This window comes from Gaeumannomyces tritici (assembly GCF_000145635.1).
Source record: "Gaeumannomyces tritici R3-111a-1 unplaced genomic scaffold supercont2.1, whole genome shotgun sequence".
Taxonomy (NCBI): domain Eukaryota; kingdom Fungi; phylum Ascomycota; class Sordariomycetes; order Magnaporthales; family Magnaporthaceae; genus Gaeumannomyces; species Gaeumannomyces tritici.
Genome location: NW_008804545.1, coordinates 1,696,761 through 1,722,514, shown reverse-complemented (window position 1 = coordinate 1,722,514; position 25,754 = coordinate 1,696,761). Strand labels below are relative to the sequence as shown.

Here is a 25,754-nt window from a genome sequence, read left to right as displayed (position 1 = left end):
AAAAAACTCGCCCTTGGATCCTTGTATCCTGGAGAGTTGCAGCAACAGCACCTTACCAGGAATTGAGAACTGTCAGTCGCCGTCCTTTTTTTCAAGCACAACCTCAACTAGCGATCTCCCTTGTTTCTTTCGCCTTAGCTCGTGCATATTAGCACTTGCAGTTCATACGAATGAGGCCGCCCTGGTCTGAGATACGGCGCACCCGCAAGGCTGAGAAGGCACCAATGCACCGCTCGAGTCAAGCCCCGAGCCTGCCTGGCCCGTAAAAGCCGCCAGCCATGTGTGACTAGAAGGGACGCGCCGCAGCCGCGCATGCGGGCGGTTTGTTGTGACGGCACGGGCGAACGAGAGAGAGGCCACGGCCAAATGGGGAAAAACCACCGCGGCATTTCTCCCAAGCGACCTGGGGCCCCGCGCCCGCCCAGCCGTGAGAAGAACCGAAGGTGGTGCGGATCCCAAACCGCCCTTTGGGACCATCAAAACTCGTCGGGCCCTCACGCCATGCCATGCCCGTGGGGGAGACGCGGGAAAAGGGGGCCTGGCCCTTGAAAAGGGGGGGGGGGGGCTCTATCGTGCCCGCTTCGCCAACGTCAGTAGGGACAAGAACGGACGATCTCGTTTGGTTTTTTTTTCTGTTCCGTTTTGTTGTGTTGCTGCGGGGCATTGGTGATGCCCACCCGTCCTTCTGCAGTTACCTACCCCAGTCCAAGCTAATTTGCTGGCCGCATTCCTGCCCGCCCGTGGATCGTTCTCTGCATGAATCATTCGCCAGCAAGGGCATGCTGTAGCGTCCGGCCACAACACCTGCCTCTTACACACCGCTGACGCCGCAACGGCAGGGGAGCCACGGTGAAGTAACCCGGAGTTCTGGGTATACGCCATTTCCGCGGTAGGCAGGGATTCCGCCTTGCATAGGGACGACCCCTCCCGAATAGCTTGAGCGAACCAGGTTCCCATGGCGGATGCGGCCGACCGGTCGGGCCATATCCGACGAAGCCCGTCGAGTGCGAGCAACACAGCACTGGAGGCCCGACCTGTCTGACATAAAAGGACGCTTGGCATGTCCTCGGGACTGGCGGTTCAGCCTTTCTCGGCCAGGCACCTGCGGCTCCAGCATCCCTCCAGCTAGCCACTCGCTCCACCATCCCCTACCTGCTCGCCTCTGCGACGTCTCTCCCCCCTCTCCGTCCTCTCATTCACTTGACAGGAAAAAAGCCATGCTTCGCTCCCTTCTGACGGTGGCCTTGGTGGCCGGCCGCGTGTGGTCGTACGACCAGCTGTTCGGGTTCAACGGGAAATACATCAAAGAGAGCCGCACCATCGACGAGATCTACAAGGCTGCTCTGGCCGAGGGCGGTCGGTGCTCTCAATGGATGGGCGGCGACGAGAAGGTTTGTGGATTCTCGCTAACCAGGTGTGAAGCTGTCTAAGTCGCCGGCGGCTAACATGTGTTCACCAGGGAGATGAGGATGCCATCAAACACGAGTTCGAGGCACGCTGGTATGTCATTGCCTCTGCTGCAGTCCTTCCTATACCCCCCCTCAGTTCCACTACCGCCACCATACTGACCACCAACCCTCATCAGGCCTGGCATCACCCTCGAACTGACCACGGACCTGAGCAAGTACCATGCCGTCAGGTTCGATGAACAACTCGCCAAGGGCAACGTGACGGTGGATTCGATCGCCTTCCAGACCGTCGATAGGTTCCCTGGCTGGGACGCCGAGGGCGCCCTCCTCCACTACGCGCCGCTCGGGTTCGACATGATCTACCCGCCCATGCGCGACGTTCGTGCTGCTTTCTACGGCATCTTGACCGTCGGCTGGGCCGGCAAGTGGAACATGGACAAGGCAAGCTCTACTTGGATACCTAGACGGAGCTCGCAGTGGCTGTGACGTGAAAATTACACGGTCGAATTTGAGCTAACCAACTCACTCACCCATCAGCTGCCCGGCATAGAGCCCCCGGTCGAATTTGAGGACTGGCTTCGTCCCGAGTTCAAGGACAAGCTGGTCCTTACTCATCCTTCGGATGATGATGCAGTCAGTAAGTGCCACTTAATCCTCTTTCAGTGTCTTTCCGCTCCCAATCACTTTCTGCCCGCGGACTGGCCTTTCTTGCCTCTGTCTACAAGAGAAAACGCCAAGCTAACCGCTATCCAACCCCACAGTGTATGCCTTTGACTTGATGTAAGTTGCCGATCGGGACCTCTGCTGTGGACATGACCAAGCTTTAAAGGGAGAATGGCCGTACTGACACTAGGCCCCCTTAAAAAGCATGCAACAATACGGCAGAGAGTGGTTTGATAAGATCCTGGCGCAGAACCCACGCTGGGTCCGCGGCACGCGTACTCCGGACACCATCATGAACGACCCCAAGGCCCAATGGGCTGCCAGCTTCACGTCCGACGGCCTGTTCCCTACCAAGACGGTGAACGTTTCGCACCCGGTGCAGGGCCAGTTCGTCACGTGGTTCCAGCTTGCCGCCATCCCCAAGGACGCTCCCCACCCCGAGTGCGCCAAGCTGCTGCACAACTACATGCTCTCCAAGGAGTGGCAGTCCACCCGCGGATCCTGGCCCGTCCGCCGCGACGTCGACCCCCCGGCTGGGTACCCCGGCATTTTCGAGATGCCTGGCACCAACATGTAAGTTGTTATCCTGCCACGCGAAACGAACATGAGCGTGTGTGTGTGACTGCGCACACCACCCGGGAGAATACTGGCTAACGGGCTTATTTTGCAGCACCTACTTCCGCGAGTGGATGAACGACCGCGTTCGGCTGGAGAGGCTCCGGCTGTGGTTCGAGGACAAGCTTGGCACCCCTCAGGGTCTGAGCCCGCTCATTGATGATATCTGAACGGAGGTGCACTTGGGGAGGCCGTTGAGCTCCGCGCTGACGGGCTTATGATGATGATGGATACCATCCAACCAGCAAATTTTAATTCTCTAATTCCAAAGTACATGTTTGTATGGCCGCCGTCGCGTTTCCAGAAGCACCTCGTCTCAAAAGTCGGACTCCTACTTAGTTAGCTGGATACCTATACCTACCTGAATCAGGTAGGCAATACATTACGACGTGCAGTCGAATCAAGACTTGGGGACGGCAACATTTGCTGGGTTTACGGATTTTTTGGCTTTTAAAGTTTGCATGCACGATGCCCACGGGCATGCAACCGCCCCAGATTGAAATCTTGAGAGCCAATACCTATTATTGCAACCATGGGCAAGGGAAGCCATGCGGGCTGATGAATCAATAGAGTTTGACAGCTGGAGATGGTTAATTTGGGTGGCACAATGGATTGATTACGTAGTCCCACTAAATGTGGACATCGCAACCACGGGCGAATTCCCACCGTACTCGAGAAACCGAACAATCAATTACACGATGTTCCAACGTGACGGACACGTGACCACCCTCCCTTTTTTCGTGTAAACAATGGATAGCGCTGCTATGCGCTCGGGAGGACTGGCCACTGTTCACGGTCGTTCTGTGCCAGCCGCAGCGACGGTCCTCGGATTTAAAGTTGATGTTTCATCTCATGTTTCTTCGGAATAGTGTAGGTAGGCTTCATTTTGCAGCACGTGCTCCCTTCGTCGCTTGCACACCAAGCGGCGGACAGGGCCGAAGCCGATGCACGTATTTGGGGCTCCGAATAAAATTAAAATAAAAGCCTTGCTTAAAACGTCGTTTTCTAGATGTTCTCCCGATAGTAGGTTGGAAAACAACAAACATGGCGAGATATTGGTGTCTCGAAAGCTACTTGGTATGCGTACTGGTCAGCTCGGCCGCGGTGCCTTTGTTACTGCGAGTCTTGCTAATGATGAGCCTCTGAAGCAGCCCACCGTTGACAGCGGGCTCTTTCGGGCCAAGCAGAGGGTATGGGCGACGTCCCTGCTGGAGCGCGGTTTCGGCACCTTGTTGCAGGGGACGTCCCGCAGTTGGTTCTGGATGTGGTGTTCCACGTCACGGCTTGCTATTGCGGCACGGCGCTCCTGGTGTACTAGAAATGGCGGCCATTATGGCACCACCAGTTTGGGAGCGACGACGGGGTGTTGCTGTCTGTATACATGCGAGGCAGCTTAAGAGATGGCGGCGCGGGAGGGGGGGATCTTTGGGTAGTCCTGGATTTGATGTGTTTCAAGGGCGGGAGGCAAAGAGGGTGGAGGCGGCTAGGATGTGACGGTTGAAAAGTGATCGTATATGACGCGCATATGGCAGAGTGATGGGCACAGAAGGATAGAGTACGGGCTACAGGAGCGCGCCTCTTGTAACGTCATTCCAAAATATCCGCCACGAGAGCGCTCGCGGAACAGTCGATATTAGAGGAATCAAAAAGGCGCGAAGTGCCCTTGGGGTTGGCGATGCTGAGTGCAGCAGCCGCAGGAACAATAAGATATCGCAAGTAGTAGATGGCGGGCGGGCGGAGACTGGAGGAAGGAGGAGTCTCAAATAAAACATAGGTAGTAGGAGAAGCCGACCGGTAGGGTTGGAGGCCATGAGTGGAACTTGGGGAAAGGAAGCAGTAAATGCGGGACGGCTAGAGGAGCATCACAACGAGGACTGCGGGGCCCAAGGCAGAAAACCATATCTTGGACGGAAGGCACGACTACTGCCCACCTACCCATGGTGCACCAGCATCTCATCATATAACCATCCATTCTGCAGTCTGTAGTCATCGAACACCGAGGACGCCAAGTTGGTGTAGCGGTTATGAGGATGGGTCGAGTCGACACCGGGACCCTACCTGTACTCCGCTGCAATAGCCGCTTGGGTTCTGGGTTCGAACCCCCGTAGGGGATCGAAGAAAACGGGCCCAAGTGGGAGGTTTCGTAGCTGTCCACCCTCGAGGTTGGGCAGTAAGCTTTTGCATTTTTTTTCCTTATTAAATCCTTTTCTTTTTCTTTTTCTTTCCTTGTAAAAGGGTGCAAACGCGCGACGATGCTGCCTTACCTGGCGACGTGCTGATGGCAGTTGCATGGCTTGCTGCATATTGACGACGTTCGAACCCGCACCATCTTCGCCCGGCACCTGGCGGAAAGCTGCCTGGTTTGCTGGCACTCTACTTTTGATTCTATGGCAGCAGCGAGGTGCTGGAAACCCCCGATGCCCTTAGAGCACAGCCCTCGAAAGTCCCATCTACTGCCATTTTCGGGTCGACGCCGCCATCCACGCACCGACCCCGGCCGACCGAGAGGCCTACCCTGTCCTTGCTTCGGCGACCTGGCCAGCACAGGTGCATCTCCTTGACCGTGGTACCATCAGACGAGAGAGCCCCCAACGGCTTGCTCGGTTCGAGGTTTGGTAGAAACAGGTCGGGAACCGCTTCCTTCCCCTTCCTGCTTTCTACTCCGACTTTGGAGCTGTGAAGGGGCCTCATTAGTTTGGACTCCTCCAGGCTGGTCCGAGGGAGCTGCTCCTACAAGTCGCCAGATCCGAAACGAGGTAGTGGACAGCAGCAGCATCCAGCCTCCCAAAACTCCTTGTCGTATGATCGACTAGCCTTTCCCCAAAACAGGCCGGCCGGCCTTGTCGCCCCGGAGCCCGTCGTTGAAACGGATGGCATTGATGGTGATGCCGTTGTCATTGACAAAGCTCCAGTTGATGTGCCTCTGCTGACCACCCTGGTTGTTGCCGCTTTCTGGTCCGAGCTGGAGGTCCTCAAGGCTGAGCGGGATACCCTTGAGGCTAAGACGGCTTGCTGTCGGGGCTGAGCAGTATGCCATTCGGTCTGGCGTCGACTCATATATAAAGGATGTCATGGGGGTCTATGAGCGGCATTGCTGCCCAATAGAGCGCCTCCCGCCATTGATTTGATCCTGGACTTGACGAGAGCCTGAAGGACGCTAAGCGCTGCCAGAGCGAGAAACAACCTTTACTTTACAGGCGTCTGTTCATAATAACGAGCTAGTAGTGAGGCCTTGACAGGTGGTGGAGAGAAGAAATTCTAATGCAACGAGGCCTCGATAAAATTATTCCAGCAGTGGCATTATTCTCAACTGGACGAGGACGGCAGGATAGAGTCATCAAGGGATCAAGTTTGAGGTCAGTCACGGCATCACACGAAGAGCAAGAGAAATGGTATTACAATTCGGCAGAACAGAACCCGGATCAACTACTCGGCGACCCAGAGGGCGGCCATGCCCATACCAGTACCGATACACATGCTGGTGACGCCAACCTTCTCTCCCCTCCTCCTCAGCTCGTAGAGCAGGGTCGAGACCTGCCTGGCGCCGGTGCAGCCGAGAGGGTGGCCAAAGGCGATGGCGCCGCCCTTGGGGTTGATCTTCTCCTGGGGCAGGCCGAGCTCGTTGGCGCACCAGAGGCACTGGCTGGCAAAGGCCTCGTTGATCTCGAAGATGTCGACGTCGTCCTTGGACACGCCCGTGAGCTCAAAGAGCTTGGGGATGGCCGCCCAGGGGCCCTCGCCCATGAGCAGCGGCTTCACGCCGACGACGGAGGCCTGGACGAACTTGCCCAGTACCAGCTGGCCCAGACGGTCGGCCGTGGATCGCTTCATGAGCAGAACGGCGGCGGCGCCGTCCGAGATCTGTGACGCGTTGCCGGCGTGGATGCTGCCGTCCTTTGCGAACGAGGCCTTGATCTTGCCGAGCGACTCGGCCGTCACACCCGGCCGGACGCCGTCGTCGCGGTCCACCACCACCTCCTTGGTCTCGCCCGACTTGGGGTCCTCGAACTTGACCCGCAGCGGCTCAATCTCCTCCCGGAACAGGCCGTCAGCCTGCGCCTTGGCGGCCTTTTGGTACGAGGCGGCGGCGAAGGCGTCCTGCGACTGGCGTGAGACGTGGCGGTCCTTGGCCATCTGCTCCGACAGGACACCCATGGGCACCTTGCAGTTGGCCGCCTCCTGGTGGGCCTCGAGCAGCTCCGAGAACTCGGCAACCGCCTGGGGTCTGTGGTTCGATCATGATGTATTAGATGGGAGGAACGACTGCGCGTGCGCGTGCGCGCGCTCGCTTCAGAAAACGTGGCAACTGACCCGTAGTTGGTGCTCATCGACTCGACGCCAGCGCCGACGCCAATCTCAATCATGCCCGCCTTGATCTGGTTGGCGACGTCGACGCAGGCCTGCAGGCCCGAAGAGCACTGCCTGTTGAGGGTGCGGACGGCCGTGGTCTCGGGGAAGCCGGCGACGAGGGCGGCGGCGCGCATCTCGGTGGCGCCACCGCCGGGGGCCAGCACGGTACCGACGCAGATGTCCTGGACGAGGGCCGGGTTCAGCCTGGACCTGGTGATGATGCCCTTGAGGGCACCGACCATCAGGTCCGACGCCTGCGTGTCCTTGAATCCTCCCTTGCCACCCTTGGTGAAGGCTGTCCGAAGACAGGCCGTCACGACAATCTGTGCGGGGGCGCATGCGCGTCAGTACACTTCTCTCTTTGGCGTCGCGCGTCGGCCGACTGCGATGCTGTCGCTGCTGCGACGTAGCTATTTCCCTCGGGGTCGAGGGCTGGGGACTGACATCATCGGGATGCTTCTCGAGGATTTTGGCGCGACCTCCTCCAGAGCCCAGCGCCCCGGACAGCTGGCCCGAGATTTGCGTGAGACGGTCGAGAGCTAGAGATTGCAAGATTCCATGTGTCAGCGCCTCAAGGCAATTTCTGCGCCGTGGCCGGCTCAGTGTCGAGTCCGCGATCCTGTGCCGACCTACCACCCATGTTGACTAGATTGGATAGAGCGTGTTTGTCTTGTGTAGTGATGGCGAATAACGAGACGAGGTTGGGCTACCAGAGCGACTGATGGGGAGTTGACAAGATCAAGTAGGTTCGTGGGTTTGAGTTTGGCTTCCTCTTTTGTTTCCGGACGAGGCTAGGTTTCAGTTGTCAAAAGAGGTTGGCCGAGTTGGCGGAGCTGACTGGCAGCATCAGCGGAATGCATGTGAAGCTCTTGGCTGATCTGGCTGACCTCGAGCCGTGTGCCGAGGCTTCCAGCGCTGCTGACGGCTGGTGGCGGCACTCGGCTAAGGCGTGTGGGGCACGTGCACGCTCGTGGGCCAGGGAAGCACAGGCCGCACGCTAGGTACCATGTTCACAACCTCAGCACAGTCCTTGGCATAGCCGCTGTCCTATGGAGCCCTCGGCAGTGCATTCATCGAGCAGAACTATGGAGCGATAGCTCAGTTCAATGCGACCAGAAGCCCGCTCCTCGCACGAAATCTCGCCATCTAGCTAGAAATCATCACCTTCAAACTCATGCTAGCTACCAAGCCGGTGGCAACCTCGTCGCGCCATCTGCCACTTGATAAAGACAGTATACTGCCGGACTTCGGAGCACACAGCTCTGCCTTCAATGATAAAATTTGTTCACACGTCTCAAACCGCTCATTGGAAGCGTGGATATGGGCTCATATCCCGGTGGCAAGGTGATCTAGTCTCGATGATCTGTCTGGCACGTCCAGGGCGGCGAGCTAGAGTGATATCCATTACAGCCCTCGAGAGTGAGAGGATCTGGATGTGAGGGGAAACTGCTATTTGTGTAGGGCTTTGTGGTTTCTTTACCCCATAACAGCTCAAGCAAGGTCCAACTAGTTCCTTGGTTTCTGGTGACGATTAGGCAGCCCTAAGCGTGCGCGAACCGTCGAGAATTTTCCTCTCGCTCAGCAGTGTTACGGCCGGCCCAAGTTGCGGTTCGCAATATTAGATAAATAGGCAGGTGGGTGGGTACAGGTATGGCCCTTCAAGGTCCAAGATCAGCTCGTGCTCCTCGGGTGGTTAGAATCAAGCTGGAGACAGGCTATAGCATGCTATCATCGCCCTTGCAGTGCTTGATGAGAAGCGAGACGGATTGCGCCGCCCACTTTTGGCGCACAAATGTACTGCCCCCAGACAACCCTCGCTCTGTTGTACGTAAATCCTTGATAGGAGATGGGAAGCAAGAAAGGGAGCATGGAAGCAAACAGGAAAATCGGACAGGGGGAAGAGATACCGCCAGGGCTATCGACCTGAGAATGGTAATCCCCCTGCGACCAAGGCGGAACCGTCGGTCCGTCGGTTAACACACCGAACACTTCTGGCACCAATCTTGTACGTCTCAATAACGGTGTGGCCACCAATATTTCCCTCGGAGACGGGCGAGAGTCATGCCTGCCCCCCAGTGTCCCATTTTGTCTTGTGCCCAGTCGAGAACCTTCTCGGCATCCGGAGCCTCGATCCAGACAGCCTATCGCTCAGGCAGCCTTTCTCTCTCTTGCACAGCTGCCCGTAGAAGATGAGGAACTGCAGCGCGCGCCTCCTGACGTTCTTTGCCTCGCCAGGGATAGCTACTAAAAAGACTCGGGACCCCTCGCAAAGATATCCGCAATTCCCCCATATACCCTCGCCTCCTCGCGGGTATCGACTACCGCTTAGCGGTTCGCGTCTCTCTGTTAGTTATAGTCATCGTCAAAATCACACCATCTATGGTCTTTTTGTATCCGTATCCATATCCATCTTACATACAGCATCGGGTCCGGTGCCATCGTCATGCCATTGGCGCTTCTCGTCACCATTATCGCCTCCACGCATGTTGATTTCCAGAAGACTGCCTATCCAGGTAGCCGGCATTTAATCCTCATACTCTGGTTTCGCCCTCTATCCCCACTCTTGTCTTGTCGTAGATTGATTCGCACTCGCCCTTGAGGATGCGAGTTCGTAAATTGCAGTCGATTCATCCCTGTAGTGCGTAAGCGTAAGCAGGGTGGAAAGGCAATAAGGATCGACATTGAAATAGATGTACCTGACACATGCTCAGCACACAGGGAATTCTCGAACGTCGTCTCAAAGAAAATACGTTCCACGGCTGATGCACCCATTATGTCGGCTTCAGAAGGATTCCGAGCCTGATATGCAACAGTATCATTTCTCGGCCGTTCGCACAAGGCGTAGGATCATCACACTGCCCCAGATGGTATACCAAAACATACATACAGTCTTCCTCGACGCCACCCGATCAAAGCAGAGGTCCAAAAAAAAGAGTATCACATATCACAGTAGGAGAGTTTTCGTGACCTCCGGGGGCCACGAACAGAAAGAGACAATACAAAGTGTCATTGAAGGATCAGGCCCAGAGCGCTGCGGCCGTTGCCACCATCACGGAAACTAACCCAGTGGATACGTGCGAGGCGCCGGATGTTATAGGAGCTGCGGATGAGCCGCCGCCAGTCCCCGGTGCTGTTGCCGGCGGGAGCACTGTCGCAACTGGATTTGGAGCCCCCACAGGGGATCCAGGGGTGCCTGGCACAGGTGCGGGAGCGGGCATCCCAGAGGGCGCTGCGGTGCCAGGCGGGTTGTTCGCGGGTGCCCCGGGCGCCGGAGGTGCGGCAGGCTCTCCAGGAGCCGGCGCCCCTGGAGTGGGAGGCAGCGGGCCGGATTGCGCTGGCCCGGGATTTGTGACCTGGCCATCACAAACGAGCGTTAGCCAGCCGTGTCTGCTCGGGGAAGACTCCTACTCGAAGGTGCCGAGAGGCACAAAAGCGCATGAGCCCGAAAATAAGATGGGGGGTGACTTCACTAACGTTGAAAAAGTTGCCAGCAATAATCTGGCTCTTGGTGATGCCTACCGACTCGAGCACTGCTTTTGTGTCAAAATTTTCACGCTTGAGCGCCGCCTGAGATAGCTTTGTGATCTGAGCCATGCTGGCGTTGCTCATGTCGACCAGGATCTCGGTGTACCGGTGGCTGAGCGGCACCCGGGCAGGCGGGGACGGCCCGATGTATGGCGCGGCCGCGATCACGTTGCGGCGGTTCTCGAGCAGGAAGACAGGGGTGCGGCCAAGAGCCGTGTTGAGGATGGTCTCGCTAGGGCTGGGCGTCAGGTCCGTCTGCATCCAGTGGAGAAGCGTCGTCGTCTGGGGCGGGTTCTCCGTTGGGACGTCCATGTCCACCATTATGACGGCATACGACCTGCCTGGCAGGGCCTTGTCGGTGGCCAGCCTGGGCTGCTTCGCCGTTGCGGCCTGGGACAGGGCGCCGTCGCTGACGGCCGAGATGCTGAGCGAGTAAATAACGGTCAGGGGCGCCGCCGCCTCGGGCGAGAAGCCCTGTGGCGTAAGGGCCAGCGCGCAGCCGGCGGTGACGACCAGGAGACCGAGATATGACGATGGTCGCATGGTTGCTTATCGTGGTGTACGGATGAACTAAACCAAGGTGGTGGCTGTAGGCAGTGAACTGGTGAACGTGCCGCGGGAGGCTAATTCAATGCGTCAGATAGGTGTGGAGGCAATATCAACAGGTGTCAGTAGCCGCTTATTGCTACCGAGAGGATAACACTTTAGACCATCCACTTCAAAACAGAAAGAGATCCTCACAGAAAACGCAACGAGGGGGGCGGAAGCGGGAGCCAAGGTAAATAGATAAAAATCCCCACCCCCCTCAGCCCTCGAACAGGATGGGGCTGGCCACCATAAAGACGAGAATGACTGAGCCATGGCGGTTTAGACAAAAGTTTGTTCCTCGGGATGCAAACATATATTCGTTCCGAGACGGCAAGTGGTCAGCGATGAAACGAGATGGATGGACTGGGCGGTGACGGCTGGGTGGTCAAAGCTTCGAGATGGCCGCTGTCTTTGCTGGTTGGCCACGGCTCGAGATCAGACGACGGCGGGGTTGATGCAGAAGCTGGCGCACGCAGGGGTGCTCCTCAGTCCAGATTCAGGTTCCATCGCCGTGTCCAAGCAAAGAAGCTTGAAACGGGAGGCAGGCCGCGCGCACCCCCCTGCACACATCGCACCTCGGGGTCCGCACAGATGCCTGAGGCTCTGCGGGACAAACGGTGGCGTCCGCACGTTACAGAAAGAGTCAAAGGACAACTGATCAGCTAGATCCCTGGCTGCCCATCCGCGTCTATGGCGGGAGTCTGTTGCACGGAAATATTTGGTGACCGCAGCCGGCAGACGTTATCAGGTGTCGTTCATTGGGCCAAGTCCCACGCGCCCCGTTTGGTGTTGAACAGAATTGTGGGCCGCGGCGATCCCCCAGATTCGCAGGCCCACTGGTGGACGACCACAAGGCAGGTACGTGCCACCCAAATTCAACGTCAAGCCTTTAATACCAGAGAAAAGACGCCAAACGAGCAGGAGAAAAGAGGCCAACGCCTCTGTGAGGTCTGCTTCAAGGCTAAAATGCGCAGTTGGTATGCTGACTTGCTTTACTAGCCACCTAGCTTGCCAAAAAATCAAGTTCACCTCAGCCGGGCGGGTTGACCAGATGTGCATAAACAAGGGAAGGATTGCTGCATGCATGGGACATTCGGAGAAAGAAAAGAAGGTATAGGGTGCAGTCGCGATGCGGTTGTGCTATGCTTGCTACTGTCAAAAACTTCCTGGTGCAGGTATACGGCTGTGCAGAGCGCACAGAAAGCAGGGCCAGTTGACAGATATAAAATGGTGGGTGAGAATAGCCTCGAATTCTGGCGCTGGCGGGGGCGACAGGGAGGTTGGGAAGGAATTTGCAGGCTGCCTTGGTGCAGGCAGGGCGGGCGCGGTGCATATCAAAATCGCCTCACCTCCTCGTTCTGGCTCGCGATGGCTCAGACCTGCTTCACCCTCTGGCCCGCACGGGAAAGGAGGGGTGGGCGGCAAGCCAGACCCGCAGTCGAGAGCCTCGCCAGCAGCGCGCCTCTCCTTGGAGCAACCAGGCCGCGCCCTAGAGCATATAAGTTCGTCTCGACGGCTAGACCTTCAACCGAGGCGACTGAGGAGTGGCCTAATTGGAAGCATCTGGGCGAGTTTCAACCACGAACGCAGGTACTTTCAGTCAGGCCCCACCTCGACCGCAGACACGACGGGTGTACCCCAGGTTGACACAATCAGAAACCTCCTGGTCCATCTCTGTGCTAGGCACAGCGTACCGTTACGCAAAAAAGATGGTTAGCGGTACACGTGCCGTCGCAAAGAAGTACCGCCGTCCACGCCTTAATCGGCAGGCGGGGCGCAGTAGCGACAGACTCGGTATACAAAAGTCTGTTGGCTGGGCCTGCCCCAAAGAGCCCGGGTTCAAACCCGGCTCTGGGACATTTCTTTTTCATTTTTTTTTTCATTTTCATTTTCCCTCGCCGCTGCCCGCCACGATTCATCCTACTTGTCCGAAGTTGCAAGTAGCATATGCTTTACTAATCGCATTACCACGGCTTTTTGTAACATTCGAACTGTTTTCGCTTTGCATTTTTGGTTCAGCATCACCAGCATCTTCGCCGCCCTAATCGATATAAGTAAGACCTTGCTGGCTGGTGGAGCCTGGCATGTCGTTGTGGTGGCGGCCTACAAGTGGAGCCTTGGCGCAGGAAGAAAACGCCAATCCCGAACAGGCTAGCGGTTTGGTATTATTCCCGGCTAGCGTTGCACCACGGTGACAAAGATGAGCTGCAGGTGGATGCACGAACTACACTCCTTCCGAGCCATCCGGCCATACAATGATCGGCTTCCCCTCCCTCCTTTTTCAGCGGCGGGGGTTGCGCAAGATGGAAAATGTTAACCAACCTGGCGTGTCCCTCGAAAGCCTTCCTTGGAAAGGCATTTGGAGCTCGAACGGCCCCTCATTCCTTCACCACCAGCGACCATCACTTGTGACTGGACAACCACGGTTCGATTGATCTGCCCAGCACACTGGGTTGGGAATACCACTGTTTACCTCGATCGACTGGAGATGCTATTGCCGGCTGAGGCATGCAGATTTGGGCTTGGCGACATGGTGGCCGGACCGTTGGTTGTCGGAGTCGACGTCGGAGGTAAGTGGGCGTCTCTTCTTGGCTGTCGCTGCTAAGAAGAAGGCGAGACTGCAATGTCGGTTGCTTATTGGCTTCCCACCAGGGACCAACACCGACTCGGTCCTTCTGGATCTTTCCAAGACCGGCTCGGCGGCCGTCGTCGCCGCCGACAAAAAAGAGACTCGCGCCAACGTCACTCGGGGGATCCGGAGCACACTTGGGGAGCTCCTCAGCAAGGCGCTGGTTGCCCCAGCCGACGTTGCCGCCGTTGCCATCGGGACCACGCACTTCCTCAATGCAATCATCGAGCGCGACGGGAACAGAGTCGAGAAGGTCGCGGTGCTCCGCCTGGCGTCGCACAACTTCTCTGCCGGAACACCACCCTTCGCCGACTGGCCGCAGGGACTCGAGCGCATTGTACATGGCTTCTCCGCCATCATCCCCGGCGGCTGCAACATCGACGGGTCGGTTCTCGGCCCGGTGGACGAAGAGGCTGTCCGTCGACTGGCAGCAGAAATCAGAACTGCTCGCATCAAGAATGTTGCCATTGTCGGCATCGGGTCACCCATGGACGAGCACCATGGGCAGGAGGAGATTGTCCGAGATATGATTGTTGACGAGCTCGGCGGCAGCGTCAATGTTGTTTGTTCCAAGGAAATTGGCGGCGCCGGCTTGCTCGCGCGGGAGAACGCCACCATACTCAACGCCGCCATCCTAAGCTTTGCTCGTCGCACCATCCAGGCCTTCATCGGCGCCATGAGAAATACAGGCTTGCGTTGTCCGCTGTATCTCACCTCCAATGCCGGGCACCTGCTCCCGTTCTCCGAAGCCATCAAGGCACCCATTCACATATTCTCATCGGGACCTACAAACTCCATCCGCGGAGCTGCTTTCCTGGCGGGAGCTGATGGCATCGGCAGGACTGGAAGTGTCGTGATCGATATCGGAGGCACCACCACCGACGTCGGGTATCTCCTTCGGAATGGCTATCCCCGCCTGACCAGTACCTATAGTGATCTTTCTGGGATAAAGGTAAATCTCGAAATGCCTGCCGTTGGAAGCATCGGACTTGGAGGAGGGTCGGTCATCCACAGGAGCGGAGATGTGGTCCGTGTCGGTCCACAAAGTGTTGGGCATGAACTGACTACGAAAGCTCTCTGCTTTGGAGGAAACACGCCAACCGCAACAGACGTGGCTGTAAGCCTCGGGGTCGAAATTGGCGCAGCCAAGAGGGGTCAATACCCTGAGCTCCCCGACTCTGTCGCCGCTGCCGCCAATTTGCGCATCAAGAAGATGCTCGAGTCCATCGTTGATCGCGCAAGGTTATCTCCTGACCCTTGCGATGTCATTCTTGTAGGAGGCGGATCTATTCTTTGCCCACCAGGCTTACTCGACGATAGACTGGTCCGGTCCGTCGCTATCCCCCCATACGCAAACGTTGCCAATGCTGTGGGCGCGGCTACCGCTCTGGTTCATGGCTCTGCCGAAAGCATCATACACGGCCCAGAAGTCGAGGCCGGCATCGCAACGGTCACCGCACGAGCCGTTCAGAACGCAGTCGCCAGGGGAGGCGTGCCCGGCTCGTCGGCAACACTCATCAGCAAAGGGGTCTCGGGCGTGCCCTACGTCGAGGGGCAGACGGTGATCAAGATCGAGGTCACACTTCCCGCGGATCATGGGCGCGTTTATGCTGAGATGCTTCACACGCCAGCCGAAAAGTACGACGAAGCCATGGAGGCAGAGCTTACACAGTCAACCGACAAGGCCTGTGCCGTGGGTCGCGGTATCGGTGAGGAGCAGGACGGGCCGGTAGTTGACCTAGGGAGCTACAGGCCCGATGTCAGCCCAGATGGTGAATGGCGATTATCAGAGACCGATGTGAAGCTTCTGTCCGTCGGGTGCTACATTCTAGGCTCGGGAGGAGGAGGGTCGACCTACGCCCCCGAGCTCGAGTTGAGACAGCTCATACGCAGCGGCCATAGCGTCAAGATCACCCGCTGCGAGGACCTGATAGATGACGATCTGCTCCCGCCCGTGGGGAGCGTTGGCACTCCTGCCGTTGGGATCGAGCGCCCCGGAGGCGATGGAGTGTATCACGCCATGAAGGAGATGGAAAAGGTGCTAGGCATCGGTGCCCGGTTTACCAAGCTTTTAGCAATCGAGATCGGAGGCTCCAATGGCGTTGGGACACTGTTGTGGGGGAGTTCGAAATACTACAACATCCCGACCGTGGACGGCGACTTGATGGGTGAGATCACTTCCCCTCCTCTCTGACACAAGACGAATGCAAAACCTCGCTTCAAGAGCTCGGTTACTCACTACAATCTGGGCGGCGTACAGGTCGAGCATATCCTAATTTCGAGATGGTCTCGCGATACGTCATGGGTGACTCTGTCAATGACCTCTTTCCTGTCACGCTCTGCAGTGGCACTGGCGACAATGTCGTGATACCGAAAGGACAGGACGACGCCGTCGCCGCTGGGGCTGCAATGAGAGATAATCTGGTCTCCATGGGGTAAGCATTCCAGGCTTTGGAAACCGCACCAACCCCTACCCCTACCTAGAAGGGCCCCGGAGAGCCCTGATCTGATTGAAATGGAGCTTGTCACATCAGATCCGCGGCGGGAGCAGTCGGAAACCCCTTAACCGGCGCGCACATGAAGTCCGTCGGCATACCCAACACTTTCTCGCTGGCCTGGCGACTAGGCCGGGCGGTGGTGGCGGCGCAGCGGCGGGCCGAGTCCTTCTCGGGGGTGGCGCGGGCAATCATCGCCGAGTGCGGTGGCCCGCGATCGTGCCGGCTGCTCTTCCGGGGCAAGGTGCGCGGCGTGGAGAGCCACGTGACTGCCACAGCTCACAGCACCGGCAAGATCACAATCGAGAGGCTCGGCGAGGGCGAGGGCGAAGGTGAGGACGAGGTAGACGACGGGGACACGAAACCTGCCAGTGACAAAGATACTTCAGGGATCGAGTTCGACCCAGACCTGCTCGAGGTTGAAGTGCCCTTTATTAACGAGAACCTCTCCGTGGTTGGAAGAACAGCCGATTGTCCCGACAAGGTGCGTCCCGTTATGACTCCCGCTTTATCCCGCCCTTTGCCAGGATACTATACACTGTTTACCCCCGAGAGTCCCTGCTGATGAAGATGGTCACGGGATAGGTCCTCGCTACTGTACCGGACCTAATCTTCATCCTCGACACTGCCACGGGAGAGAATATCGGGGTGCAAGACTACCAGTACGGACTCAAGGTGGCCGTGATGATTATGGCGCCGCACCCCCTCTGGGTCAGCGAACGCGGACTACAGGTAGCCGGCCCGAGGGCATTCGGCCTCGTGCACGACTACACGGCAACCCTGGAGTACACGAAACCTCGGAGCGTCATTGAGGAGTTTCGCTCGGTGGAACACAACCACGACCACGACGCAGCTCGACCTGAACCATGAATGCGAAGACCTACGTAGCAGGTGGCGACGCCGGTTTCATGGAAATAGCTATGGATGTTCCCAACGGCGAGCAACCACGAAGCAATGTCGCCATTGTGCGGTGCGGGCTTTGTGGATACGCCAAATGACAGCGAGGATGACTGACGCAGACCCCAAGTCGGCTGGGGGGGATGGAGTGACGGAAGCCTGCTTCGCATCCTACATCCTATGGTGCTGATATCACCAACAAACACGGTGGGATTGGGCCTCAAGGGGAGCCAACCCCGGTCCCACCACGTGCGGGGTGCATCTTCGGCCAGCCGGAAAACCGGGGCTGGGGGCCCAAGGAATGGACTTCATCCACCGTTGGAGTTTGGAGAAGATGAGAAGGATCCGGCTTTTCCCACGGCTGTAGAAAGAGTCGAAGCGAGCTTCCTTTCCCCCACTTTCCACATTTAAACTAGATGCGATGTGGCGCTAAACCGAAGGTTGAGTAAAGATTTTTCTTATTTCTTATTCTTATGTCGTCTCTTCTAAACCTAGCACCAACCTTGTCCTGTCTGGTGGCGGTGTCAACCCATTTTTAACATGATAAAAAAAATCCCATGGGAAACAGGGTTCCAGGCCTGATCCATTTTTGGTCGCCATGCGTCCAGGCATGGCTACATGAGAACTTCCTTGATCCAGCTACATGTTCAGCGTGTGCCCCCTGCGGTGCAGGGGTGTGCTATATCCAGGACCTCTTGAGTCTGATTGAGGGGTTAAAAATGCAAAAGGGTTCTTTTGTTTTTTTTGTTTTTTGGGTTTCAGCAGGACAAGACATGGAAGCGACCTGGGCGCGGGAATGCGACGCAAAGAGCCCCAAAATTTCGGCAGTTTCCACAAAAAAAAAAGCTTCTGCATAAGCCCGTCGGCACGTTTTCGCTGGGCGCGCGCGCGGCTCCAACGCAGCGCAGGGCCTGCGCCTCTCGCGGAAAGACCGCCCGTGAAGCCGCTCGAGACGCACAAGTGCCTCGCATCTGACATGGCAGCGCCCCGATTGCTCTCGTTCAGGCTCCAGCATGCTCGTATACTATGGCAGGACGGGGCGGGGGGCCAGCGTTGTTTTCTCTCTCTCTCTCCCTCTCTCTCTGTGCTCCCTGCCATTCCCTGTTGTGTCCAACAGCGGCCGTGCGTCCTGCTTGGCTAGCGTGGGCCAAGGGCCCTTGGCGCGTCGTCGTCGTTCACCGCAGCGCCGGCTGTGCAGATCGCTGGCGGTTCTCTTTTTCTTCACCAGTCGGGAAAAGCGTGGAAACATTATTTGTTCGCGTTTTAGCTGGCTGTCGGGTGTATCCCCCTCCGCCAAAGGGCCCTGCCCTCCACTTGCACTGGGCCTTTGGCCCGCAACAATCAAAGGTTAATTAATGTGTCTCGCCTGCCCATTCTTCCAAGCGTAAAACTGTCTTCTCATCAAGCGTAAAAAGCGTCATCTGTACGCGCGCAGACCGCTCTGCCACGACCCGATCCGCCTGACATCCTATGTCCAGCCATCACAAGACGGTGCCAGAACAGGTTGTGGCCGAGGAAGGATCGGAGAGGGTCTAGATCAGCGCCAGGGGAGGATGCCGGGTGATGGAAAACCGGCGACCATGGCTAGGGTTGGGACTCGGGGCTAACTAGCTAGCGGTGGGCTGAAAGGGGGGCGATGGCGTCAAAAAACCGAAAACCTTGCCAACACACATCCGGACGGACTCTACCAAGTATTTACATAGCGGCTCAGGAGGAGAGAGAGGTAGGTGAGGGGTATAGTGACCAGCCCGCTCCACGGTCAGTTGGGGTTCTTCCGGAGACTTGACCGAACAGCATCTGTCCAGAGAGCAAATGGGTCTCGGCAACACCGTAAGTCGAACCGAGCCCCAGCAACGCCGCGTGTGTGGGTGCGTGGGGTGCGGGCTGCACGACGTGGCGGGGGGGAGAATTCAACGCTACCCCCTTTTTTCTTTTGCTCCGGTAGTCGGCCCGGTCCACGATAAGCTGCACTCTTCTCTCGTGCTCCCGTCCGCGCTCTGTCTCAAAAAAAACGAAGAATGCGAGCGATTTGGAAACATGCACACCCTCCATCTATCCCCACCAACCGCAACAGGCTAGGCTGGCTTGAATCGGGAAGGTGGTGTGCGCAAGAACAGGCTCGTGGCACGCGATCCAACCAGAAGATGGGATAGATTAGTTAGATTCAATACATTGTGAGGGCCTGATATCACACATTGGTCTCGACCGGTGCTGCATGTTACCCAAGTTGGTGGGAAAATATTCCAGCCCCCCCGGCAATCACCCTGTGCCGGCAAGCTTGTTGATGTTTTTTCGCGTGACATGGTCAGGGCTGGACTGGTGAAATGCACACTTCATATCTGGCTGCTGACATGATACACAATCTGCATACTTTCCTCGTGAAGGACCTGCATTAGGCTGAACCCAAATGATGCTTCGAGGAGGGGACCACTGAGGATGCACCCAGCCGTGGACTCCCACATTCCTTATCGCAGGGATCGATGGCTTGTGGCAGACGCCGCAGCCAACAAAAATGGCTAGTGGCGAAACAGCCCGCATCCATCAGATCAAGACTGTTTCTCCCACACGTGCTTGGCGCAACAACTGCCGCAAGGCATTGCCCACCAAGCGTAGGTATCCCTTGCTGACTACAGATTTGTTCAATATTGAGTTTGATTTGTCCCGTCACAGAAGTGGAATAAGAAGAGAATGGGGAAAAAAAAAGCAGGTATCTGTCCAGCAAGCTCTTGGTGATGTCTGCAGATCGACGAAGTTAGTTGAACTTGAAACGGTGGGTGGTAGCCCTCTGTCGCGGAGACATGAGATGTGGATGCGACAGGCGCTCGCCTAACAACCAAGGCAGGAAAAAGTACCGCACCCGCGGGCGAGAGTGGGTTGAAACTCGAGCAGATGGACCCCGCAAAGCGAGCTGCTAACGCACCTCCGTATAAACGTGCAGTCCTGATGCGAATGCGTCGTACTTGTCGCAGACCCAAAGCCCTCATGCGACGGGACACCAGGCATGCTAGGATCGGACGACCCAATGGAGTCGGCGTCTGCCCACACATGCCTGCTCCGAACGGGTGCTCAGGGCTGCGGCGCACGCGACCAGCGCTGCTGGCCGGCGTCGGCACCGGCGCCGTCTCATGCGGCTGCAGACACATGAGCACAGTAGCACGCGCTCGCAAAGGGCCTAGACAGGCTCCTAAGATCGAGAGGGCGGGAGTGTGGCAGCCGGATCCCAAAAGGTGGGATGCGCTAGACAAACAGGGTGGAGAGGAAGCGTGGAGGCGACTCTCTGCTTCCCCCCATGGCGCCTGTGGGCCTTTATCTCGGTGGCGAGCTGCCGTGTCCAATAGAGCTACGCCAGCTTGAGGAGTCGGTTCCTAAATTGGCAACCGAGCTTTTGGATGGGGCCAATATTCGTGCCAAAGATTCATGGGTGCAAGCCACGAGTGCCATGATAATGGCCCGCCATTAGATAGGTAGGACCTTCAATGGAAATAAAAGAAGCATGACAGAGGAACAAAAGGAATCCTGGGAACAGCCGAGCTGCTGGCCGCCTAGTTAGGAGGGATCGAAGCTGTTAGCGCGAGCGGCGCCGCTGCATGACGGCGTCTGTGCCTTTTGGGGGCCAGGCAGTTGGTCTGGCCGTCGTGTGGTGTGGTGTCAAGGGCGAACCATTTGTGCCTGGCCCTGCCGGCTGCGACCGCCCGGGCTGCCTGCTGCTGCTTGCTGCTTCGCATCCGTGCTCCTCTCCTCCCATGTTTGCTCGCGCCTCCCTCGCGCAGGCCTGCAGCAGGCGCATGGGGATGGTGCCACTGCTAGGCCTGCCAAAATAGCAGACCTAGGCCCGATCGGGTAAGGGCGCCCGGTGGAGCGGGGGTACCTAGGGGGCCAGCGCTTCCACTGCAAATCTCGCGCCTGTTCCCCAGCGTCGCTCAAGTCACTCGCACAGGCTAGCCATCTGGCTGTAGGACCCGCACCGGGTGGGAACCTGGGACCCTGGCCTGGCCAAGGGTGGCCCTGGTCTAGTCTGCTCATTTCCCCGGCCCCCATTGGATCCTGCTCTGGTCGCAGCGCTCAATTGCACTCGACTGCGGCGCTGGTTTTGACTCGCTCTCTGGGCGCTGTGCTGCCCTTGCCCGTCTCGGCTGGCTTCCCAGTTGCTCCCATTTAACCCATCCCCTTTCTGCCCGTCCCTGCCTGCCGCACAAAGAACTCACGATCCCCCTTCTTGGTTCCTCCCAGTCCTCCTGCTCCCGCGCGCCGCCCATTGAAAAGAAGCCCGGCTTCCGCACCAGCTCGACCACCTGCGCCCGGCCACGGATTCGACTCCCGACCGGCCTGCCGACCAATTGGCGCCCTAACTGCTCCGCCCCTGGTCCGTCCTCCTCCTCGTCGTCGTCCAACCCCCTCGAAGCGGCCAACCAGCATCGCCGATTAAATGCTTGTTTTGCATCGATAAACACAGAAAAAACCCTCCTTCTCTCTCTTTGCCTCTCCCTTCGCCTTGTCCACCGCAAGGAGAGCTGCCAAACAGAGATTGGGTTGGGGAAAGTCAACAGCCAAGGTTCTAGGCACGAAAGACAAAAAAGCCATCAAAGGCAAAGGGAGAAAGGAAAAAAGAAGACACACAGAAGGACCAAAAAACGGGACGGGACGGCAAAGAAACACCAGCTATCGGGAAAAGCGATCATTTCACAGACAACAAACACTCTGTCTCAGGACGCTGTCTCCATTCTTTGGCTCATTTCTTGTCTGGGACCGGACCACCTGATCAGACGTTGAACCTTGTCACCAGTTTCTCGAACCGGTCAGTCGCTCTCGCTGTCTTCAATTGCTTGTGCTTCCTCTTCTCCTCACCTCGCGCCACTCTCATGTCGCATCAGCGCACCCCCAGCCTGTTTGCCCACATAACCGTGTCCTGCCATCGTGCTATCCAGCTCGTTGCCCAGAACCACACGCCGTTGTGTTGCCTGCCGCTGTCCCTTCTCACCTGCACGGGTGATACCTCGCGCGTCACCTGGGCATCACTTCCCAACATCTAATCACGCTTCTGTTGATGCTGGCTCCCGGCCTGTCCCACGCGTCTCGGCACTCTTCTCCAGCCCCCTTTTCGCACTCGTGCTCAACTGTACGATAAAACCTCAAAAGACTGACCTTCAATAGCCTCTCGACTCACTTTTGAGATTCATCTGCACCCCGCCTGTTAACCAGCGGCTTTTCACGTTTCGACCATTTTACAATACTCTCGAGCCGACAAACACGCCTCATCAACGATGAGCGCTCCTGCATACGAGAAGAAGGCGACCGTCACGCCCCCGGCGGTCGCCGTCCACACCACACGGATACACGAAAAGTCGTCCAACGAAACGATGGGCAGCCGGACGCTGTCTCCCCCAACCGATAACGACAGGAGTCGGAGTGGCGCCGGGAGGTGCTCTGATGTTTCGACACCGACGAGCGCGACGGCAAACCTCAACCCTTTCGACACGGATATTGAGGCCATGGCCATGCACCCGACGGACACGAGGGAACTCAGCCACCCACAGACGCGATCGGGGCTTGTGCGTTGCTCGACAAGCCTTGTGAGGGACGGCAGTAACCAAGACTGCCAGGTTTGGCCCGGCCGGGACCACTGGAAGACCAAGGCGAAGGCCCGCAAGCGGAAGAACGCAAGCTGCAACTGCCTCTCCAGCCTAAGCAATCGGAACCGCATGATTGTTAAGATTCTCATCGTTGTGCTCATCCTTTGCCTCGGTGTCGGTGTTGGCCTCGGGGTCAGCAGATCTCTCAACGCTAGGATTTGGACCGGCAATCAATAAGGCCGACTTTGCCTCCTCATACAAAGCATCACACAAGGTTCTTGAACCTGTTGTATCAATTTTCGTTGTCGTTTTTGAGGTCACCATAAGCTTTGACCCCCGAGGGCGCCAGCTTGTGAGTTTTTGGAGCCCCTCTCTTCGCTACTGGGGCTGTTCAGGTTGGCTAACTTCGCTTTCTGCTCAGCCCCAAGAGCGAATTTATATATATCGTGTCCTCGTCTCGCTCGGCACACCACTCCGCCCTGTTACCACCGCGGTCACTGCTCTGGGGCCTCACTACGCCCCCATCGGTTTTTCGTCTCCGTCCCCCGCCTCTTCTCTTCTTTGCAAATATTGTATCTTCTACATAGAGGACAACACCCGGCCATGTCAACGGCTGGGAGTATTCAAGAGACATAGGGTGCTTGCTATTTTTCTTACCCTTCTCTTCCTGTTTCATGTCCATTTTCCTCCCGGAGTTTTGCATGGCGTTTTTTTTTCTTTCACAAAGGGACACACAGCACCGGCGTCCAGGACTCGCTTGTCTCCTTGGTCTATCACATTCTGTACCTCGTGGCTTTCGGTTCGTTCTCCCCCTGGCCGCGAAACACCGTTGCTACAAGTCGCGCTTGCTTCGGCCTCCCCCATCACGTCGTTCCACACCGGCACCAGTATATAAGAAGCGAATGAGGGAAGAGTGGCAGCGACGGGCCCCCGCCCAGGCTCGTCGCGGAGGGGCAGTTAATATGTGTCAGTGTTCAGCGTCTGGGGAGCCTGACCGTTGTTGTTCAAATTAGAGGAGGTCTAGCATATAGAACTTCTGCCAGATTGGCCGTTGCACGGATGGAGGGCAAGCAAGGAAATCTGCCACACGAAGGCATTGGACAAAACAAGCGCATCCACCCTCTGTTTGGCATCCTATCGTGAACCGTACTCCTCCTTGCAGTCCAGGTTAGAGCTTCCCGTGGACCCCTTTACCAGGGAGCCAGGGGAGACGAGAAGCTAGGCGAGAGAGGCCGGGCTGGGGCTCGGGACCCTGCATTGGCCAGCAGCGGTCTTTGGCACAGGGCTAATAGGCACACATCCTAGGCCGCCAGAGAGGCGCAACCAGACCACCGGGAGTGAGCTGCCGACTCCCATCAGCCAAGGGGTAGGTGGTTGCTAGGTACTCGGCGTGATAGATGATACATGGATGATGGTATGCACATGATGGACTTGTCATCATCTTCAGAGCCGTGAATGGCTCCTTGGCCCCTTGAACTAGAGTTTTACCGTTTTACAGTTTACATGACATAAGAATGGCAGGGCAACAAAACGACGGCCTGTGCGGCGGGAGGGCGGCCGCCCATGCCCATGTTGTGGGTTATTAGTAGATTGATTGAAACAACCCCAAATTCACAACCCAAGCGTCCATCCGTCTGTTCCCTCTTTTCGCTTCCCATCGCATTTTCTACAAATGTCGGCTCCCCGTTCTGTTTTGGATCCGTGAACAATGCAACATTAGCGAAAGGGTAACATAACCACTACCAAAAAAAACGTAGCAAAAGTGGAGAGGTCCCTCCTCCCTCGCTGTGGCAGGAGGGAGGAAAAAATGGGGTCTTGGAAACTATCACGGTGCTATATTTGGTGGCCCCTTGAAGTGGATTGGAAAGATCATACCCAAGGCGCGAAGCGAACAAGAGAAAGGAGATCGTTCCGGGTACGTTGAAAAAAAACAAAACAAGGGAGCCTAGGCCAAAAAAAGAAGAAGAAAAAAGGAAAAAAAAGGCCCGTTTCGATGTTTCCCCCGAGGAAAGTGACTGCCTCCCCTTGTCCCAGTCGCAAAAGAAAAGTAGAAAAAATCCCATGGTATGCCCAGAAATCACTAGTCTAACAGGTAAGAGCGCAGTGCGAATGTGGCGTCACGACAACACGAGTGCCTGTTGCAAATCGTGAGCACAATGACCCAGAACAGGTGCGCGCATAAGTGGGCGCAAGGTCCGTCAATGCATCCGAAGCATGGATACATTACATGATGGCGGATGGATAGATTGTCGGCGTCCTCCTCCTAATACGTCATCAAAAAGCTCCACCGTCGCCGTCGCCGCTTGGCCTCCAGTCCCTCCGCGTCGCGGGGAAGGATGACTTTGGCTGCGGCGGTGGCGACGCCGGCGTGCGACCGCGCTCCCGGCGGTGGCCGGACCTGCTGGGTCCGGCGTCGGCATCGGGCCTCTCGTGGTGGCGGGCAGACCCGCCGGACCTGCTGGTGGCGCCGGGCCTGACGGTGTCGGTCGAGTAGTTGCTGCCCTCGTCGCTATCGTAGCCGCCGTCACCGCCGGTCCTGCCGTCCCGCCGCTCGTATCGCCGGTCGGATCCGTGGGCCGGTTGGTCGTGGTGAGGCCGGTTCTGCTGCTGCTGCTGCTGCTGCGATCCGGAGGAGGAGGTCGAGCCCGACGTCAACGAGCGCCCGACGGTCCTGCATCTCTCGTGCGACCGGCCGAGCTGCTGGCGCACCTTCTCGCGGTGCATCTCGGTCCTCGACTTGTACTGGTGCTGCTCCTGCGACTCCGACACCCAGGCGTTTTGCGCCCTCTGCATCTCTGCCAGCTCCTCGGTCGTGGGGCTGGCGGCGGCGGCGGGACTCTGCATCTCAACCAGCTCCTCGGCCCTCGGGTCGGCGGCGGCGTCAACGACGTACGGGACGACGCGCGGGGAGCACATGTCCAGACTGTTGCTGCTGCTCCTCGTGCCGACGCCGCCCGGGGTCGCGACCCCGGTCGAGGAGCGGCGGCGGCGGCGGCGGCGGCGGTGGCGGTGG

General features: G+C 57.5%; 10 protein-coding genes across 10 annotated transcripts; 4 read left to right on the top strand and 6 right to left on the bottom strand.

Annotated features, from left to right (window-relative positions):
• Window positions 1–286: 286 nt before the first annotated feature.
• Window positions 287–882, bottom strand: GGTG_00539 (hypothetical protein; the record flags this gene model as incomplete). Its single annotated transcript, XM_009218288.1, has 2 exons — window positions 287–579; window positions 816–882. 2 exons carry the CDS (start codon window positions 880–882, stop codon window positions 287–289), a joined length of 360 nt encoding a protein of 119 aa, XP_009216552.1.
• Window positions 883–1,217: 335 nt separating this feature from the next.
• GGTG_00538 (ABC-type Fe3+ transport system) lies at window positions 1,218–2,857 on the top strand (the record flags this gene model as incomplete). The annotated part of the gene is made up of 7 exons (XM_009218287.1): window positions 1,218–1,391; window positions 1,460–1,500; window positions 1,586–1,850; window positions 1,947–2,046; window positions 2,171–2,189; window positions 2,277–2,645; window positions 2,743–2,857. The coding sequence occupies 7 exons, from the start codon at window positions 1,218–1,220 to the stop codon at window positions 2,855–2,857; spliced, it is 1,083 nt and encodes a 360-aa protein (XP_009216551.1).
• A 909-nt stretch (window positions 2,858–3,766) lies between these two features.
• GGTG_00537 (hypothetical protein) lies at window positions 3,767–4,084 on the top strand (the record flags this gene model as incomplete). The annotated part of the gene is made up of 1 exon (XM_009218286.1): window positions 3,767–4,084. One exon carries the CDS (start codon window positions 3,767–3,769, stop codon window positions 4,082–4,084), a length of 318 nt encoding a protein of 105 aa, XP_009216550.1.
• Window positions 4,085–5,072: 988 nt separating this feature from the next.
• Window positions 5,073–5,724, bottom strand: GGTG_00536 (hypothetical protein; the record flags this gene model as incomplete). Its single annotated transcript, XM_009218285.1, has 2 exons — window positions 5,073–5,361; window positions 5,498–5,724. 2 exons carry the CDS (start codon window positions 5,722–5,724, stop codon window positions 5,073–5,075), a joined length of 516 nt encoding a protein of 171 aa, XP_009216549.1.
• Window positions 5,725–5,974: 250 nt separating this feature from the next.
• Window positions 5,975–7,925, bottom strand: GGTG_00535 (3-ketoacyl-CoA thiolase). The gene is made up of 4 exons (XM_009218284.1): window positions 7,671–7,925; window positions 7,482–7,576; window positions 6,999–7,360; window positions 5,975–6,912 (listed from the first exon to the last, which is right to left on the bottom strand). The coding sequence occupies exons 1-4, from the start codon at window positions 7,675–7,677 to the stop codon at window positions 6,114–6,116; spliced, it is 1,263 nt and encodes a 420-aa protein (XP_009216548.1). The 5' UTR covers window positions 7,678–7,925; the 3' UTR covers window positions 5,975–6,113.
• Window positions 7,926–9,983: 2,058 nt separating this feature from the next.
• Window positions 9,984–11,706, bottom strand: GGTG_00534 (hypothetical protein). The gene is made up of 3 exons (XM_009218283.1): window positions 11,304–11,706; window positions 10,512–11,185; window positions 9,984–10,390 (listed from the first exon to the last, which is right to left on the bottom strand). The coding sequence occupies exons 2-3, from the start codon at window positions 11,103–11,105 to the stop codon at window positions 10,055–10,057; spliced, it is 930 nt and encodes a 309-aa protein (XP_009216547.1). The 5' UTR covers window positions 11,106–11,185; window positions 11,304–11,706; the 3' UTR covers window positions 9,984–10,054.
• A 1,662-nt stretch (window positions 11,707–13,368) lies between these two features.
• On the top strand, window positions 13,369–18,115 carry GGTG_00533 (hypothetical protein). Its single transcript, XM_009218282.1, has 4 exons — window positions 13,369–15,947; window positions 16,040–16,214; window positions 16,314–16,758; window positions 16,860–18,115. Exons 1-4 carry the CDS (start codon window positions 14,267–14,269, stop codon window positions 17,142–17,144), a joined length of 2,586 nt encoding a protein of 861 aa, XP_009216546.1. The 5' UTR covers window positions 13,369–14,266; the 3' UTR covers window positions 17,145–18,115.
• A 2,246-nt stretch (window positions 18,116–20,361) lies between these two features.
• On the bottom strand, window positions 20,362–20,958 carry GGTG_00532 (hypothetical protein; the record flags this gene model as incomplete). Its single annotated transcript, XM_009218281.1, has 1 exon — window positions 20,362–20,958. One exon carries the CDS (start codon window positions 20,956–20,958, stop codon window positions 20,737–20,739), a length of 222 nt encoding a protein of 73 aa, XP_009216545.1. The 3' UTR covers window positions 20,362–20,736.
• Window positions 20,959–21,301: 343 nt separating this feature from the next.
• Window positions 21,302–24,266, top strand: GGTG_00531 (hypothetical protein). Its single transcript, XM_009218280.1, has 3 exons — window positions 21,302–21,966; window positions 22,323–23,093; window positions 23,163–24,266. The coding sequence occupies exon 2, from the start codon at window positions 22,433–22,435 to the stop codon at window positions 22,976–22,978; it is 546 nt and encodes a 181-aa protein (XP_009216544.1). The 5' UTR covers window positions 21,302–21,966; window positions 22,323–22,432; the 3' UTR covers window positions 22,979–23,093; window positions 23,163–24,266.
• Window positions 24,057–25,744, bottom strand: GGTG_00530 (hypothetical protein). Its single transcript, XM_009218279.1, has one exon. It carries the CDS (start codon window positions 25,655–25,657, stop codon window positions 25,016–25,018), a length of 642 nt encoding a protein of 213 aa, XP_009216543.1. The 5' UTR covers window positions 25,658–25,744; the 3' UTR covers window positions 24,057–25,015.
• Between the last annotated feature and the right edge of the window lie 10 nt (window positions 25,745–25,754).

Bases quoted from the DNA above. Each gene is read 5' to 3' on its own strand.
- GGTG_00535 (XM_009218284.1), bottom strand. The intron at 7,361-7,481 runs GTCAGTCCCCAG...GCCCCCGCACAG, and splicing joins TCGAGAAGCATCCCGATGAT to ATTGTCGTGACGGCCTGTCT. The intron at 6,913-6,998 runs GTCAGTTGCCAC...ATCGAACCACAG, and splicing joins TCGATGAGCACCAACTACGG to ACCCCAGGCGGTTGCCGAGT.
- GGTG_00534 (XM_009218283.1), bottom strand. From the start codon at position 11,105: ATGCGACCATCGTCATATCTCGGTCTCCTGGTCGTCACCGCCGGCTGC. The intron at 10,391-10,511 runs GTTAGTGAAGTC...TGTGATGGCCAG, and splicing joins TTGCTGGCAACTTTTTCAAC to GTCACAAATCCCGGGCCAGC.
- GGTG_00533 (XM_009218282.1), top strand. From the start codon at position 14,267: ATGGACGAGCACCATGGGCAGGAGGAGATTGTCCGAGATATGATTGTT. The intron at 15,948-16,039 runs GTGAGATCACTT...GGCGGCGTACAG, and splicing joins CGTGGACGGCGACTTGATGG to GTCGAGCATATCCTAATTTC. The intron at 16,215-16,313 runs GTAAGCATTCCA...TTGTCACATCAG, and splicing joins GATAATCTGGTCTCCATGGG to ATCCGCGGCGGGAGCAGTCG.
- GGTG_00531 (XM_009218280.1), top strand. From the start codon at position 22,433: ATGAGCGCTCCTGCATACGAGAAGAAGGCGACCGTCACGCCCCCGGCG.
- GGTG_00530 (XM_009218279.1), bottom strand. From the start codon at position 25,657: ATGTGCTCCCCGCGCGTCGTCCCGTACGTCGTTGACGCCGCCGCCGAC.